Source organism: Clinocottus analis, unplaced genomic scaffold, assembly GCF_023055335.1.
Source record: "Clinocottus analis isolate CAN_PGR_092001 unplaced genomic scaffold, fCliAna1.0.p SCAF_16, whole genome shotgun sequence".
Taxonomy (NCBI): Eukaryota; Metazoa; Chordata; class Actinopteri; order Perciformes; family Cottidae; genus Clinocottus; species Clinocottus analis.
The window spans coordinates 6862295-6881658 of NW_027175887.1; the positions used below are offsets into that span (position 1 = coordinate 6862295).

Here is a 19364-nt window from a genome sequence, read left to right on the forward strand (position 1 = left end):
TGGGTTATGGCTGCAATCGTGTTTCCCTCACCTTGAGACTCTTTCCTGATATGAAGTTGGGAAAGAAAACTAGTGATGTGTTACAGAACTATCTGTTTTCAACAGATAGCACCAGAAATCATAACAAGTCCGCCAGCAGGCATCCTTCCTGGGTGAAATAGCAGCAGCATTGCATGCAGGAATCTGATAAAAGCAAGAAAACTAAGCTGAAATGGCTGTTATGTTTTGATGCACATGAGTGATGTGGCTGACACCGGCGCCATTATGTTCCACGCGTTTTTGATCGAATCAGATGCTGTTGTAATGCGTGTCAATAATGCACATTAGGGACCTGCATGTGATAAGGAGGACGCAGCTCAGGGGAGATTCAACTCCTCTATCTAGCCTGCAACTCGGGTCTCGTGATGCCGAGCCGCATTTCGACCGGAGCATCCTCAGAGCCCAGCTTATCGCTGAAGACTTCAACTTGCGCGGCACCGCGCCACATAAAGCCTGCCACAGAGGACGGGAGCGGCCGTGAAAAGGTTGAAAGCATGTCGACTAAAACGGTCACATGCCAGGTGGGCTTCTCTAACCGCAGGGGGCTGCGACGCCCCGACAATCTCATATATACAGCGTATAAACAAAACACTACAAAGTGTGTGTGTGTGTGTGTTGTAATGAATTACAAAGATGTTCTTGGCATATTTCCAATGAGTTAGAAAATAGAATTTAACTTTTGCCAATGGCAAATTCATTCCTGTACGAGGGCTTCTTTGCACCAACGCTTTTACACACGACCACAGTTCAATGCAATTAATTGAATAAAGTTGAGACTGCCATCGGCGCTCCTGTGAGTAAGAGATTTTGTGCTGTGGAAGATACCATTTCCTTCCCACTCTAATATCATCTTATGTGTGTGTGTTTATAGCTGTGGGCTGATTGCTGCTCTCTTACCTGATGAAGGGAACCCGAGGAGAGTCAGACCGAGCCAGCATCACACGCTGAGAAGCCCATATTGGTGCCAGTGCCGCGCCGGGTGATTGATCCGCCAAACAAGTCCTGTGGACACAGCCAGCTCTGCTCCCTGTCCCTGTATTTCCTCTTCAAGCACTAACAGGTCGTTTATGTGGAGGTGCAATGCTTTTCACACACGGGCTTTAAACGGCCATTTTGACCAGATTGAACGAAAGCACAGGTTCATGAATATGAACGAAACACTTTGGGTACTTGTCTCCTCTTGTTCATATAAACTGAACGGTCACAATGGTGTTTCTGAACGAGGCTCGACTAAACAGGACTGTACACGGTGAAAATGCTGTTTCAATATACAGCGTGAACATTAAGCCTGGGCAGCAAAGCTGATCTTGCATTCACAGAGCGGCTTCTCCGCTGCACATTTTGAAGTACCGTTAGCAGATTGCTTCACACCAGGATTAGTACTGATCCGTCATTACGATACCTGTGGTTGACGTGCTTTATAAAGAAGGAAAATCTACTGCAGCTTCGTCATGGTTTGCTTTGACTGAGGAGAGATGGAAATGTAACTCACCGGAGACATCCATATAAATGTTATCTCGGATCATTTTCCTCAAATTAGAATTGTCGTGTTCATGTCATATCCTGACTAAAAGGTCATTTGAAGAGAGTGCTCACTTCAATTTCCAAGTCAGAATTACAATTTTTCTGACAGCTTCAATATTTCCCTCCTGGCTCTTGGCAACTACTTGAAAATCAAACAAATATCGATGCCTCACATCAGCCAAATACTGTTGTTTCGTGTAATTAAACCCACCTCCAATGGACATGGTGGTCTCCCGTCAATGCACAATATTGTAACAGAAAAAAAATGCCATTGTCATCATTCATCGTATCCTTTGATTTGCAGGAATGTAAAATGCTAATTACTTTCTGACTGTGTTGATTTTAACCCGGAAATAACAAACTCCATTGATGACATGAAGGCTTCTAACTTTTTAACATGAGAAGTTTGTGAACAAAACAATTCTAAACTACTTCATCTAAAAGTAAACAGTTATCTAATCAACTGAGCGTTTCAAATTTTTCAACTGAGCAATTTTTTTTTTATGAATGTTTATCGTTGAATTGAGCTAAATGTTGTTTCTACTACCATATTGTAGAACACAGACAAAACTGTAGGTGGGTGTATGTTGTGCAGAGAGCCGCAGAGTGAAAATAGATTTGAATCAAGGGCGCAGTGGCATCCACATCACCAGTATAGAATATGTTTATGTGGTGAGAGGAGATTAGCCGCAAGGAAAAACAGTGAATGGGGGACTTCAGGTCAAGCAAACAGTACGTACACTGTAAACACCACATCTGTCGGCTGCTATCACTTATTTCTTGACAAGCCACAAATGTTTGTTTCTTTACTACATAACAAACATTGAGAGCAAGTGAAGCTCACCCGCCATAACTTATTCCCTCTTAACGTGCGCTGGAGATTGGATACAGCTTCAACTAATTATATTCATGGAAGAGAGTCGCATCCATTAGCTTTCTATTTCAAACACTAACCTTTTACAAGTCCTGTGGTTTATGCACCAACGTGGTCTTGTGAATACTAACCATGTATAATCTTTTCATCTGCATTCAGGTCCTGCATCACGTTGCGAGATTAAGGTGACTGTTTGCTAAGGGGTATGGCTTGATGACAAGGAGCTATTGGATGCTGGCTGCGTCCAGTGGCTGCGGCATATCAATGACCAGCACCGTGGCCATTCATATAAAGACACAGTTCTGTTATGGTTTTTAATATGAGCTGGAAGTAGAAACTCATGAAACCACTCGAGCCATTTGTTCTGAAGAGGCAAATTGGATTGGTGAGCAGAGCGCCACACGTGTTAATGAGATGGCTGTGGCCGGAGCCGCAGCTTCCACCTGTCTCCCACTTGTGTTATTTTAAGCCAGATCAATAGCATACGACTTATGGCTAAGTTGCCGTTTGGCGCACCAACCATTTTTTATTTCACAGAGAAATGAAATGATTCACATTTTGGCTTTTTAGTGTGTACTTTGAATGAAAATAGTCTTCCAGAGTCCATAAAACATCAAATTAGACTTTTAGATATAAAAAGAATAGGATCCCCTAAGCCCTGAATGTCCGATATATCTTTATTAACTGGCCCATGGCCTCCTGTCATTTTTCAAAAGAGACCCTGGGGCAAAGCAAGTGGAGTATGCAAAGCTTATGGTCTTCTTTACAGAATCCTATACTGGAAAGGTCAATGACAAAGAGGTGGAACTAGATTATTACCTGGATGTGCTTGAAACTCAATCAGCAGCCCCTTCAGGCTCAGTGGTGATTGACTAGTCTTTGAGGATGGCTTCATGGGGCTTTTTGGCAATAAGCCTCAGTCAGTCTCTTCATTGCCTCTATATGGTTTATGCGAAAAATAAGACGGGGAAAGTCAACAGGTCTTGACCACAGAGCACTGACAATATGACAGCGCATAATTAGAACTGGAGAATGGAAATAGCAGGTGAAAATAAGTCAATGTGATGTTTACGTCTCCTGACTGAACAATGCAAGTAAAAATCTATGATGGCCGTCTCTTTTCAGCTCTGAAAAATATGCCATGAACAAAAAAATGGAATCAATGAACCTTTGTACAGTTGAATTGCAAAAAATCATAGAGCAGGGCTTTCTGTGGAAAATGCTACCAATCTTTAGGCAACAATAATAAAATTGGACACAAGAGAGCAGTTCAAGCCAACATCCATGCACCGATATCCCACAGCATCAATATGAAGCTGCTCAAAATTGTCATGAGCAGAACTGAGCAGGGTGTTGCTAAAACACAAGGGATGACAGGATGAGAAAGTTTAAAATTAAGTTAAACTGAAACAATATTGGTTGATAAATTACATATAATAATCATTGTTTTATTGTACGCAGAGCAAACTATATTTTTTTTATCATACACCCTTCCATGAGCAACCACAATTTACTTTGCATTTATTGAATTTCTTTAGTTAATAAAAAATAACCTGCACAGAAGATTATAGGTAAACCTGCATGAACTGAACATTAGCAACTTGCGAGCAGCAGAAACAAGCCGAGAACGCAACAGGAGCACACAGTATCATCGGCTTTTAATTGGATATGACAAGTTGCATATTTATTAATCCAGCAGACACAAAGCAACATTAGTGCTCGGGTGGCGCCGTGTTTCTGGCCTCCTAATTAAAGTAAGTCCAATTTACATTATCCTTTTCGCTCCTGACAGCTATTAAATGCTCCATTGTCTGGTTGCCAATTGGGTTTTAGAGCAAAGCTGTGTACCATAAAACCAAAACAATGAGCTGAAAGACTAACTCCTTGAAGAGCAGTGAGGAGATGTGGAGTCAGGTGATCCTTCTCTGTGGGTTCACTACAAGCGATTGCTTTCACATTTTATCCAATATAAAAACAAAGGTTCTCGCAGCTTCAATAAAAAGCATTCAGAACATTACATCTGACCCACAATATTGTCCTCATACAACTCAAGATTCAAAAATACATGTGAGCAAACCTGCTCAGCCCAAACACTCAGAGAGTGTAGTGCAGTATTACTGTGGCTCTGCAATTAGGAGATAGAGCTGATATATTACAGGGGCAAGGCAAAGAGCTTCATCCTTTCTCTCTGCCTGCCTAGAATGTGATTAGGAGATGCTCTCCAAATCTGAGCACTCTTTAATTTGTCATTGCGGGCGCGAGTATCTCATCCTCGAGAAAGCTGCGCGAGAGGGAGATGTGTATCTGTCCCTGAGAGGCTTAGCCGGCTTGATAAGGTATCATTTACATTTCATTGTGGAGGGTTGGCGCCTCATTCGATATCCGGCCGCCCCCTCCCCCCACTGTTGGATTGGGACTTACTGTGGGTGGCTGAAGGTATTGGAGGTGTGGGAGCAAAATAGACCGTCATAAACTACAGCACGAAGCAAGCAGATTTATTGATTAGCCCGCCTTCTAGTTCACGTTCACTGTGATATCGTGGATTCAGCACATGGAATCCTGCTGCAAGAGGTTGGCCAGAGTTATGGGACACATTTGTATTCCCCACCAGATGCCTTTTCTGTATATCATCTCTCACTCCCAACCACTAGCTGTACCGTTCTCCTCCCCCCAAAACCCCGCTACTCGGCAGTTCAGTTCAAAGCATCCTCTGTACTCTTAATCCTGTAATAACCAACCTCAATCAAAACTGAATTTCTCCCTGGTTCTCCATGGAGTTCTCCGGGTACGGACAGTTGTACACACACAACGCAAGGATTGTCTTGTTTATGTACTCAAGTCTGCGTTCCCTATCCCGTGTTTAATCAGGTTGTCGCCTCCTCTCTGCTTTGAGAGTGACAGTGCTCTAAATGCAGTGATAATGAATAGGCCTAAGGGAGTCTTTGCTGGCTTGCAGCATCAGGCTAATGAGATTAGCTAAACCACGAGGGCCCGTTAACAGCATGAGGCCCCCTGTGAGGTAAAAATAAGATGAAGGAGCAGGCAGGACTGAGGCGTCAATGTGGCGCTGATCTGCAAAGTAAAGCTGACAATATCCTAGACATTGCTCTTCTAAGTACCTGTAACACACACTTTGAATTTGTATATTGTTATGATATGCATATGCTTGCTGGTCTCAGTGATTTGGGATCAAAATAAGGATGATTGTACAGTCTCATTGTGTTAATAACTTGGCTGCTGCAGTAACTTTATCCCTCAACGTCTTATCCACTTTTGAATTTATTAATATTTAAGAGCGATTGTACGCATTGGTACGGTAGTCTTACAATTTCACAGTAGCCGTTATCAAGGAAAATGTTCTCTTCATTATCAGCAGCTTGATTCATTGTTACACATATTCAGACACATTTATTGCCAGAAATCTATTCAGCTTCGCAGAACTGATGCTACAAAAAGGGTTTACATTCGCAATTCATTTCATGTGACAAATTCCTCCATGGTCGTAGTCATTGTGAAACTGAATTTGAAACCAGTGAATGCATTACCTTGTTATGGTAACTGATGTGTTAACATTGAGGTAACAAACCAGTCACATACACCTACAAAAACATTCTCAGCCCTGACATCTCAATTCAGAAAGAAGGAAAATGTCTTTGCACTCACAATAATGTGGTCCTTTCAAAACCTTATTAATGGCTATTTCCTTGAGGGCATGGTTTTGATGAAGCTGTTCATTTGTATGGCACTGAGGTGACGCGCCAGGTAAAAACCTATGAAAATCATTCAGTTTGATCACATAACGCACACACAAATAAAACTACTGACCATGAGCCTTCACCAGACAATTACAAAATGTGAGCACATAATTGTGCTGCATTTTAGTGAAATGAAGGACTTTTTTTTGGTCATTGTAACCATGCGGCCTTCATGACTGTGTTGAACATTAGCATGTGACATTCATGAAGTTAAATGAGTTTCTTAAAAGGTTTTCAATGCCAAAACCATTGAACTTGGAACTTAAATCTTCTCCATTATGAAGAAGTGAATATAACAACAATTAGAAGGGATCTTTCTTTCCTTTCATGTCGTACACATCTTCAGATAAATCATTTTGGTTTTACCTCCACAAGCCAACGAGAGCAGAATGGGCGTTTTTGGAGAGAGGCTTAAAAAATCACAAAGTTAGAGCTATTTTATAATTGAATTGTTTTTCACAAATACACGACATGTATCATAATTATTTTTCCCTATTAGCTTATTTTCTCATTGTACAGCTCATGTCTTCTTCTCCTGCCTTCAGCCTGCAGATGGTTTGAAGAAGAGTTTTATCCAATCACATGTTTTCCTCCTGTGTCTCTATGGAAGCAACGCAGTTTAATTAAGCGGGCCTTTGCAGATTAAACTACACGTTGTGGTTGATTGTCATGGACTTCAACAAATCAGATCTTTAGTTTGACAAGCTGGGCATGTTCTTCTACGTGCAGGGCCTTTGAAATGGATGTTGCATGCGTGTAAAAAACACGGTAAACTGAATATATGATCAAATGCTGTGTCCTCCATTAAGAGAGTGCTCCGCTCATCTGGCATTGCATTGCTGGAACATTGTGAATGTAGATAGACGGAAAAACAAAACAAAAAAGTAAAATTGTAATGGATGATGCAGTGCCGGAGATGTCGGGAGTTTCTCAAAGTCAAGGAAAGATGCTTCACATTTCCGATGCTGCTTCATCGAATCCCGCCCAAGGACTGTTTAAATGTCGAAGATCCTTCAAAGTCTACTGAGGACGGAGCGCATCGTCCAGAAAACATTCAAGGACACACTTGTGTATCCTGCAGGCTTTATAATAAAATCAGAAGCATTTTATGAAATAAAATCTGTTTCTCAAACCCAATTTGAGGACGAAAATAGTCCAGTTGTTGAATCTTTACTCACATTAGCCCTACAAGGCCTGTTTTAAAAGCTTGTTTTGACTTTCGTCACACAGCTACTGATTTGTTCAGCAAGCTATTAATAGCACTGAGAGAGCGACACCAGGGTTGAGCCTGTGCGTTTTCACTTCTAACTGTGAGTTAAAGCTTGATTTTGACCAACGCAGAGTTGGTTATTGTTGGAATTGGAAAGAACTCTAACCAAGACAGCTTTGATTAGATTAATTGTGTATAATTTTGAGTTTGATTGAAGTGTGTTTTACGATCACAAGGTAAAGTTGCTGTGTGTTGCACTGATGTCAATGGAGTGAATGTTTATATGTAAAGAAACCCAGTTGATTTAATGATTAAACAAGCCTAAGCCTTGTGTATCCTGGTTTGAGAAATGAAAAAAAAGAAAAACTGTATTCCTATGAAATTTAGCATACAAACCTCTTCTAAACAAAGTTAATTTAAATAACTAAATAAATATGCAAACCGGCACACTTGGTGGACTGTTCCAATCTGTGCTCTCTGGATAATAGAAAGACGGCCTGCCTCGCCTCTGCAGCGCCCTTGTTCTTGTCATAACCCGGCACCGACATTACCCAGATTGCAACTTGACCACCAATAGTTTGGATTTGGCGGTGAAATGCAAGTAGTGGCTGATGTGGCCTCAAGCTGATCGTCTCAAGCAGAGATGGAGAAAAGTCTACAGGCTTCTGGTTTGATCACTTCTTTCTAACTCCACACCACCAGTTTTCTTTTTTTAAAACTAGTCTCTTTGTCTCTCAGCGATGCTGCGAAATGATGTCACTTTAGGCAATTTTTCCGAAATTGTGTGGCTCCCTTTGGAGCCAAAATAGAGCCAACACTTTTTCAGTATTTGCCGTAGTATCTCCCAACACCTGTAAACGGAAATTGACGTGTACAATTGGTGTTCAAGTATGTTATTGCATCGTTAATACTAATTATGTTCATTATTTTGTCCAAATATTTTATGCAAATAGAATGTACTCAAGATAGGAAGACTCCACCTCTAACAAAGAAGGCAACAACATTCAATGAATGGCAATTACCTGAAAACGAAACCAAAAGTAGGTTAAACCTTCTTGATAATTATAACTTAAAGTGTGAAAAGAGCAACACACTTCATTGCAACAGCACACAGCCCTTTTAACAAGCGACACACTGACCACGATGCACAAGTGTTTGCACACAGGTATTTTTTATCTGCCATGTTTCATTTCTCCTTCAGTCAGTCCCTGACTCGGGGGCCACAGTACAAAGATAAAAAAAAAGAGCACGGAATGACAAAGAAGAAAAGTTTCAAAGACAGTTTGAGCTTCAGCATTACCGCCATGCTTCAGTCAAGCCGAGGGAGACAACGAGGCGGAGCAGGCACACACATCCTCGTCCCCAAAACCACCCACACAGAATAAAAAGATAGATATGAGAATGATCAGACAGAGAGGCAGTAAAGTTCTCTGTGGGGGGGCTGCACAGTACTGTAAAATATTTCTTTTTGATATGGAGGCTTCCTAGATGTAGCTCTTCCTAGCCTCCAGCTCCTACATAATTAATTTCTTCTATGTTATATTACGTGAGCATGGCTACTGTTCGCTCATTCTTTCCACATTGCTTTATTTTGCAAAATCTCAATTAATGTGTTATCTTTGTTGCACAGGCCTCCATTTAGCAAGAGTGTGGTGATTTAATAATTGCCCTGTTCAGTAACACATTTGCTAATCTATTTGTGTGATGTCCAAGACAGCTTTAATAGTCAGCTATAACAGGACGTTACGGTAGCTTGTATACTGTGTTTTTAACGAGTGCTTTTACGGCCTTATATAACTTAGCTGTTAAAGCAGGTACGGCCCAAGAGAACCCACCTAGATGATAATGAAATGAAGCAATGTGTTGTTTCGTCATGATGTAATGCATTGGCAACTTTAGTTAACACTGTAACTGATGTTTAAACTGGAATAACTGACAGTAAAGACAACATGTAAGGAGATGAAAGCAGAAGAGTTTCTGAGGCTGACAGGGTTGACATGAAGCTTCCAGAATACAGAGAAAAGGACTTACAGAAGAGAAGTTGTGAGCGCCACATGGCTCTCCTCTGTATTTGCATGAGAGGAGCATGTCATCCAGCTGGTGGCTCAGTCTGTCCATAAACTCCAGGTTGGTCCCTTCGAAGTTTCTGGGTGGCAGAAAGAGCCGGAAGTCGGACAGCTTCCCGAACCAGGCCCGGCGGTCCTCCTGAAGCAAGTCCAGAATCATGGGCCTCACTGTCCGGTTGGCCAGCAGTAGGCCCAGCCAGTGGCCGGCGAAATACAGGTCACTCTTGGTGAGCTTGTAGAGACGAATGGCGTTGTTGTTGCAAATGGTGACTGTCGGAAAGGCCAGTTCTTTGGCCCACTCTGTGTGGACTCGTGTGTGTGTAGGGAAGGAAAGCCAGTGCAGTAAGCGGTTGGAGGACCAGGATATGAGCAGCCCCAGGGAGGTGCAGAGGGCCAGGAGCCAAAAGGCCCTGCGGCCCACAGAGCCACCAGGGACGCAAACATGCCTCAGGCCGTGCAGGCGTGTCCTTGATAGCAGAGTGGAAGTGACCCGAGCCAGCGTCGGCTTCGTAGGACGCCGCTGACGACCCTTTCTGAGCATAGCGGGGGATCCCCGCCGGAGACAGCGCCCCTCCAGGGCCATAGCTGCCCACAACGCTCCTACAGCCGCGGGAAAGGCTTCATTTCCCAGCCAGGCCTCAGGGGCTGGAGCCCACATGTAGCTCCAGGATAAATCCACTACTGTAATCCACACCTGGAAATGTGTTTGGCCCTATGAATACTGTACTAATGGTCCGTGCAGTCTTAACTGTAGAAATACTGAATGCAGACGTGGTACCCACAAGTACCCCGAAGGAAATCAGTGTGTCATCCTTGCTTTACTGGTAAGGGCTCGGATAAACTTATCCGCACGCAGCTACTTGTTGGTCATCTCTCCGTGGTCTCTCAATCCGAGAGTGCTCCAATCATCCGACTCAGCATGGGAAAGGGGAAAATTCAGCTTGGCAAATGTGCTCCAAGCAAGGTGGCTTCTACATGAGTGACTACAGCATCCACCGCAGTTAGTGTGACAGTGAACAAGAAAGGATGAGACAGAGAGAGCGAAGGCAAGAGCGAGAGGGAGGGGACGAGTGAGGCAGAGAGGAGGATAGAATACAAAATACCAAGGGCTAAGCAGAGAGGGGGGGGGAAAAAACAAAACAAATGAAAGTAGAGAAGGTAATTAAAATAATGAGACGACAGCGGAGGGAATTGGTTGGTGTGGTGCAGTCGGCTAGAGGAGAGCTTGCCTTGTTCCAGCGCTGTAGTTTCTCTCCTTCTGAGTTACGCCAGTGTGAGAAGCGTTCGGGAGCCAGAGGCGGCGATCAGTTCCTTGTCACTGTTCAGAACAAGCTTTAATTGAATTCACAAAAGTCTCCAGTACTCATTGGTTTTCTGTCCCACTTTTGATGCCTCGACTTCTTTGTGATGTCACTGGTCTGCTCCTCGTCTCGCCCCCCGCTTGGTTTTAACCAGTGCCATTAAGTCCAGCAGGTAACCACGGGGCAGCTCCATGTCTCAGCGGACCACGCTCACAGCGAGAGACACGCTCACACACTTTCACAGGGGAAGGAGGCACTCATGCGCACACACGGACACACACACACACACACAGCGGTTTCCTGCGGGAAACCAGACCAGAGATAATCTGTTCTGTCACACTCTGATCTCAACATCTCCCCCTGTTTTCTCTGTGTCCTGTTACTCTCTCCCTTCTTCTTCTTCTTCTTCTTCTTCTTCTTCTTCTTCTTCTTCTTCTTCTTCTTCTTCTTCTTTCTCCCTGGTTTTTTCTCCCCCACTCAAAGACAGCATCTCTAATCTCAACATTCCTCTCATGTCTCCGCTCCTCCTTCTAAAAATACTCTCCCAATATCAAATCCATCAACTTGCCCTCACGCTCCTCCTCCTCCGCTCCGCTCCTCGTGTCAGTCGAGCCCTGCAAGCTCGACCTCCTGTCAGGCTCCGTCTCCTCCTCCTTCTCCTCCTCCTCCTCCTCTTCTTCTTTTCCACTTTGTGCACGCACTCCCTCACTTCTCCCCGTCGTCAGGGAAGGCTTCTCTGTGCACGTTCCTCCCTCAGTGTCCTTGTCAGCTCCATCCAGCTCCCCCTGCTCCGAATGACTTCTCTCCCCTCAGTGATCTCTCCTCAGTCCCTCCCTCTCTCTTTCTCTTTCTCTCGTGGTCTCTCGCGGTCTGCTCCTCTCCTCTTCTCTTTTTTTTTTTTGCGCCGGTTTTTGTGCAGCTTGTCCTCCCGTTGCACTTCTCTCCTCCTCCTCCTCTTCCTCCTCCTCCTCCTCCTCCTGTGCCACGGCTCTGTCCTCGCAGCCGGTGAGCCCGTCACTGACGAGAGCGCCTGTCTCTCTCTCTGCGCTAACTCGCTGTCCTTCGCCCCCCTCTGCTCCGTCTGTCTGCTGCTGCTGAGACGCAATGAGAGACTGCTGTGTGCATGAATGTGGAGGTTTGTGTGCAGCAGAGGAGAACAGCTAGACATGAGCTCTCCATTACGCGTCCGGCTAATTTGTATTGGCTTTTACCGGAACGGCCAATCTGTTTTGCAGCAATGTGTAAGTAGTGGGAGGGTACGAGATGTGTGATCGTAGATCACACATCTCTTCGTTCTTAAGTGCTCCTCTTTGGTTGTTTTAGTCAATACACATTTTAATTGTCAGTGAAATGCAATACATTTGGCAGCCACTTTCAATGTGCTTATCGTTTAAAGTGACCATTGTCTTCTAAGTACTTTGAGGCCGTCTACCACGGTTAAAGTTGTTGTTCTTGTGAGGTTAGATTTTATTCTTTGAAAAGTATTATAGTGTTGTTGTGGCTTGCATTACAAAAAATCATTTTTGTTTAGTTTCATTTCCAATGGTCAAGAGAGAACTCAACTAAATTAACGCTACACGTAAGGACATTTTTGTTGAATAGAGACTAGATTTCTTTCACCTCTTTTTTTAATTTCACTTATATATGTTGATATATCTGGAAATTCTATCTTTTTGCTGAATGCCATATTTATCGCGAGGCCGATATTAGCGGCTGACCTTAACAGTGTTGCAGTTACATAATATGCCCACCAGGAGGCACTGACAACTTGAATCTTCACGCGTAAAGTCTCTCGCTATAAATAATGTTGGTCACAATTCTATCCCGGCTATGGTCTGCACATGAACCATCTGTGTCCAACAGATTTGAGTCAAAAAGAAGTTATCAATGCAAACCTGGCAAATCATGCTCTTGTCCTGTTTTAAGGCATTGTTTAATACATTTCAAGGCTTTTACTTGTTGGCATTCTTATTCTAATTACACAGCAGAACATTTTTATCCCTGTGTGATTACAAAGGGCCTTTAGTATAAACCAGAAAAATATATTTCAAACCCAATATAGGTCCTTTCTATTTTGTCTGCAGTGTGTGGCAGCTCTGAATCATTACCACAACATGAGATCAGTTGTTGTCATGCTCTTCAACTCTAACCAAATTATTATAACATCAGCATTGTGACACACATTGAGACGCATATCTAATTTGCTGCAAGATCAACCAAGTGTGGGGGCTTGATATTGTTTTGATTTGAGCACACGTTGCTTTCCATTGTTTGGCCGGATGTTCGGGAACACCGCTGTGATCTCAATTTTGAATATGTGATGAAAAGACATTTTTAACACAAAGAGAAACGTCGCTCCCAAATGGCAGAACGAGGGATATAAAAACGTTGAAAGGGTAAAACACATCCGTGTATAATGAATAACTGGGTGCGCACTTTCTTTCCTCTAACACCTATTTAGAGAGGCACGCATGCATACATACACACACACACACACACACACACACACACACACACAGAGTCAGGGGCAGCCTTCCAGAGCCTGATCCACAAGCTAAATAATTAGCTTGGAGCCATAAAAAGGGGTTTTGTGTCCAACTAAGCAGTCAGTATAAAGAACATATCCAATTTTCAATTCTAAAACAGAAGGGAAATCACTTATTAATTGGGGATATAACCAACCTAAGTGTCAGATACAATTACACAGCACTATGGCTGTGATGCCGTGGCCTGCATTTCATGTACAATATTTCTGTACGCTCTCATCAACAACATGGTCTACGATGAAAGGACACATTGCTGTAAAGAGAACAGCCTGTAAATATGAACCATCGTTAAACATTCATAGATTCATGTTGATGGCTTCTAAAAATGCCGGTTAAAAAAACGCTCACTCGAATCACAGTGGCTTCGCAACACTCCAGTCCTCCGTGAGGAAGGCAACAGGTGTCTGCGATTCACGTTGGCCTCGTCTGTGAAAGCACAGGCGAGGCCGTGACACTGGCGAGTAGATAGAACATGAGGGAAGTGAATAAAAACAGTGCATTTTGTGGTGGGTTGCATTTAATCAAAACCCTAGTTTGATTTAAAATGACAGTGTTGGCAGGCAAAGTAATCAATCGCTTTTTTAATACGTTAGTTTTCTTATCTGACTGCAGTCAAAGTACAACAAACAAACAAAAACGGCCAGGTTGCTTCACCTTCAGCCATCTCATGGACTCATTGACTTTAAAATGAACAGAAAGAATGATTCACTATTGAGCCACTGATTAAGGCAGGAGATTGATCGTCTCGTTGGACCTGTTCCTTTAATCATCATTGCATCTAATAGTCGTTGTCATGGTTCATGGAATAATATAGAAATAGCTACCTTTGTGATGAGACAGAGAGGGTTTTGCGGTATAATGGTACAGCAGGGCATTTATAAATCTCTACGATATTCAATAGCGTCCTAAATACAGACCTATGCTACGATGCTGTATTTAGGAGATGTTTAGTAGTGCACAACATGCGCCACAAGAAGTTACTCTGCACTGGTGAAACAGGCAGCTGGTGGATATACAAGACTTGCAAAAAATAAAAATGCTTTAACTTCTTAAGAATACTAATAAGAAACAAATGAAAGGTAAGTAGCAGCTTATTATAACTGTAACGAATAGCAGATTTACTTCAGCTAAATCAATAGATGTGAAAGGGAATTGAGTGCGGCCCTGCTGGTTTGATTTGGACCATTTACTGATGGACCATTTTAGTGTCGGCCTGCCAGATGTCAGCCATTGGCAGTGCCTACGATGATTCATCCTATCACACAAGATTCTCAAAGCCACAAAGACATAACATCACTGTCCTGATAGTAGCGTGTCGATCATAGAGTGCAGAAAAGAAGTGAATGTAGTCACTGTGAACTTACACGTTGATTTGTGGACAGCCGCTATGAAGCCGCGAATGCAGTGTTTTGTCCGTGGCTATCTCGGATACACGGCTGTCGCCATTTTGACTTTTTGCAACCAATGAATGCAAGTGACCCTCTTTGGACTGTGGAGGAGTCACGTGGATACTTCAAACGGCTCTGGTAGCGATAGTGAGCTGTGAGCATGCCCTGCTTTAAATGGGACCGTTGTTGACTAAATGAACACCGTGCTGTACTATAGAAGACTTGAAACAAGCGATTGAGTCCATGAACTCAACATTTACAATCTTTACTCATAAATATGAGAGAAATATGTGAGAAGTAGGATTATTCTTTCTTTGTACTATGGTACAATGGGACTTCTTTTTGCAACCAGAGGTGTCGAACTCCGCTGGCCATTTCACAGAATGCAAGTTCAAGACACTTCTGTATTGGCTTCAGTCTTCAGAACCGGAGGTTGCCGACTGGTGTTGACAACCAGCTTCATGAATTTGTCTCCTAATTCCTTCTCCCTTCACCCTTCCCTCTCTCCTGCCTCACCCCTTTTAGGATTCACTGATAAAATGTAAGCCCCCATCGCTGATAAAAATGGAGGTGCCGGTCATCGCTGGCATTACATTCACCGCTCAGCCGCTGCCTGCCTCGACCCAAAGACAGCACATTCTGTAACACCAACCTTGCTGATAACGAAGACGACAAAAAGAAAAGACAGCTCTCTCCTGCCCAGGCTGACGAGGCCAGTGAGGTCACCCAAAGTTTTACTCATCTGTCCCCGCCAATCTCCCCTCGTAGGGTTATCACAAACAATCTAAGATCAAAGATTAACGAACCGCACGTGAGGTTCATGGATGCTGAGCTGCACTGCCGCCATCCAAATCAACACCAAGAAAAATATGCATGGCATCAATGCAGATGATGCCCCGGAAACATGTTACTCTTCCAATTTTGATAAGAAATAAAGGGCACAAAATTAACTCAATAAAATATGCAGAATTATCAAATTGCATACCGAGTACACAAAAAACTTCCCATGGGCAAAGTAGGTTTCTATATTTAGCTTCATGAAATGCCAGGTCTTTGGCAAGTGAATTGTTTTTAATTAATGAATTCATCATCAAGTCCAATCTTGATTAAACCAAGTAGAAGTGTAGTGCTTCTTATTGAGACAACCCCTCCCAACTTCAGAGGGAGGGTTTTTTTAATAATTACAAGCAATGAAGATCAGTTCTCAGATCTTTACATCGACTACCAGTTTGTCAAGGAACCTTGACTTTTAAATCCTCAGGGTTGGTGTATTGACAAATTACTTTTCTGATCAGCAGCATTCAATGTTATGCAGCGCATTGTATTTCATTGTATTGTGTGTTGTTGTAATTGTTTGATTGAAATTAATTGCAGTCCCGATTTTTTTCTTGTCAAGCGTTTTGTTTTCAAGGGTATGTTCATTATTATGATGAAGTGATAATGATTATGTTTATGATTACAATCAGGAAAAGAAATAAAGGAATACTTCAGCCTCCAGATGAACATTTGTATACAAACGACTGAGGGCGGACATTACTTTACAATATCTCTACATTGCGAGTAGAATAGAGAGTCTAAAACTTGTGATGAGCCAAGGCATCGTTTGGATGATTGAGACCTGCATGATTTACAGAAGAGAAGCCTCTACTTATTCACCTCTTCAACACCAAACTGGTCTATTTTCCATTTTTCCATTGGTTTAGTTGTAATTTCTTTGGAAACAGTTACTTTTTTAATGAGGTAATGGTCGATTGCATCAGCCAACTTTACAAGAGGTGCAGGATTGTCTGGCCTTCAAAGAATTAAATGATAATAAAATGAATCATTCAAATATTTTACCGCACTCATTTTTTGTAGTTAACTGTTCATTTTATCTCAACTATTTGTACCTTATTTTAATCCTCAACTTTGTTTTAATCCTTTCAAATGATGTTTTTATCTGTTTGTATTGTGCTTTTATATTGCCGTGTTTCATTTATATTTTTCTTGTTGCCTTAATGTCATAAGTTAGACCGGAGGCCACACAATGAGTGCCAAGTGCTGATACTTTACCATTACCTCAACAAACTATCACATTTTGTACATATGTCATTTTTATTATGTGATTAACCTGTACCTCTTTGGTCCTAAAACACAAAAAATACAGTTCATTTAAAATTGCCCAACTGATACTGAGTCAGGTTGCACCTGCCCAGGTTCATTAGGTCACGAGTCATATCACACCTGAGCTGCTGCTGCTCCATCTTTGTGTTTCGTTTGGATTAATCCTGCAACAATTTGCCTATGTGTAAAACGTTGGATCGAAATTGATGCAGTAGAACCAGAGATTTATTTTTTTTCCACACACTCTTCTACAGTGTCAAAACCTGGCATACATTACCCATAATGCAACTCGACTGCTGACAGTTCGATGCACATGAGAAAAGTTTGCCTCAAGGGTTTTCTGCCAGAAAGCGTTCCTGAGGTTTAGGAAACAACGCTACTCGGTTAGGTTGAGAAAAAGATCATGGTTTTGAATTAAAAACACGTTTAGCCCTGAAGGCAAACTCCTCCTGTGTGCCAGTTCAGACAGATATGGGCATGCATATATACATATACTATATATCTAGATATTGATATATAGATATATATTCTCGAAGCGGTTGATGTAGCCTTGAGCTGCTAGCCCCAAACAGAGATGAGGAGCAGAGGTCTGGTTAGCTCTTCTCACTCCACACCTTCAGATTACATGCGCCGATGCAAACTCATTTTTTTAAATATTAACAAAACTATTATGATTATTGTTTCACCCGTCCTTCAGAGGTATTCATGAACTGTAAATGTCATGTCACTCTTGGGAATGTTTGTCTTGAGGTCAAACTTAGCAGAAGAAGTTCATTATAAAGACAGATGTAGGATATGCTTTTAGTTTTTCATGGTTTTGATACCATCTCATGGATGACTGAGGCTGTGTTTATGCAGCTCCGCTTTTTTCCCCTCCAACCACCACCACTTTTATTTCAGGACAATAGGGAGCACTTAGTTGTTTTGGATGACGCCCAGCACCTGGCTTTTCATTTCGGCATGGCAGGAGGGCTTTAAAAGTTTTAAGAGCAATTCATCACAACATAAAGGTGCTTCAAAATATGTGTGAACGAAGACCTGGTGGGTACTTGCGGGGCTGAATGAATCCTTTATTTAAAATATGTGTTTGAAGTGTGTCTTTGTTACGATAACTCACAAATTGTGAGTTTGTTTATCCAGCCGGATTCCCATCCCTATGATTACAACATCGACTCTGGTTAAACTAATAATCTTCCCCAGCTGACACTACGTAAACGCTCTCTGACAGTTTGGCAGCGTCCCAGCCGCACTCCGCTCATTCCTGCCCTTTACAGCTCCCCTCGGCCAGCTGCTATCTTTGCACACAGTCCACCTTTTATAAAGGAAACTGACTTGATTAGAAGCAACATCTCATCAGCTTTATATATATATATATATATATATATATATATATATATATATATATATATATATATATATATTATACTTAAATTTCTACATTTGTGTAAAATCAACATGCTTTCATCTTTTATCTTTGCTAACCATTAGTCGGGAAAATAATCGCTAGCTGGAGTCCGAATTTATATAATACATATTTATGCCAGCCCGAACAATGAGTCTGTGCAGGTTTAGGTGAAGCATGAGGCTGGTAGAGCTTCTCTTTGGCCAACTCATCTATTTATAGTAGCGATACTGAAGTCTCAAAGTTATCGTGAAAATGATGAAATGATGCAAAAGTGTGACACACTTCAAAACGCAATAACTTCCATATGCATGCAGTCGATGTAAAAAGCCACAGAGAAAGTAAACAGATTTAAAAACAGTGAGCCAGATATGATAAATCATGAAATAAGTAAACTTTTTATGTAAGTATATGGTTTTTTTGTGTGTGAATGTATCATGTAATGCGTGTCAACATAAACCAGCATCCCTAATCTCACCGTGTTTAAAGCTTCTTGTGCGTGTCAGACTGTGAATCTCGACTTATCAGCTACATTCTTTTTGTGCGAGTTGAACAGTTGGTGAGTGGCGGCATGTCGATGCTGTTGGCGCCGACGCCTGACTGCTCATGCGAGACGTCACCCCACGGTCGGCGGTACCATGAACATTCAGACTCTGGCGGCATCTGAAGAGCAACAGGGAGGCCATTTTGTGCCGCTCCATCCCCGAATGGAAAGTTAAGACACTGCATGGGTGCAGAGGATTTATGCTTCATCATAACAACCACATCAGAACAAGTTCTCCAAAATACAACCAGAATCCAGGTGCTAATGCACCTCTCTGCAGTCGTGCTTGGCTTCTCTTGAGAAGCATTTGTCACAATGTTTCCAAGCTAACGAAACCTCCAGCTGGACCGACATGGATGGGTGGGACTAACGAGAAACCTTTACCGCTCTATAATTTAAGTTTTACTTTGTCTTTACCGAGAATCCATTACATTAGATTTAAAATGAACCTGTCCCAATCTACTTCCTAAATAATGAAAGAAGAGATAAAGACAATCTTGGCGAAGGAATGAAAAGCTCAGAGCCGAGACTGCCACAACAGCTCGAGCTAATGATGCTATTAGTGCTTCGGAGCAGCACAATCAATCAGTGAAGTGATTAGCATGAGCATGT

At 42.3% G+C, this 19364-nt stretch overlaps 1 protein-coding gene across 2 annotated transcripts in view; it reads right to left on the minus strand.

Moving 5' to 3' along the window:
* asic2 (acid-sensing (proton-gated) ion channel 2) overlaps positions 1 to 19364 on the minus strand; it is a 275335-nt gene that overhangs the window by 78398 nt on the left and 177573 nt on the right. The window contains exon 1 of one of the 2 annotated variants that reach the window (XM_068578445.1): positions 9434 to 11893. The exons of the other annotated variant lie outside the window; for it this stretch is intronic. Coding sequence (XP_068434546.1) covers positions 9434 to 10126 — 693 coding nt within the window. The 5' untranslated portion in view covers positions 10127 to 11893. Of the gene's footprint in view, positions 1 to 9433; positions 11894 to 19364 lie in introns of those variants that run through there. 2 annotated transcript variants of the gene reach the window in all.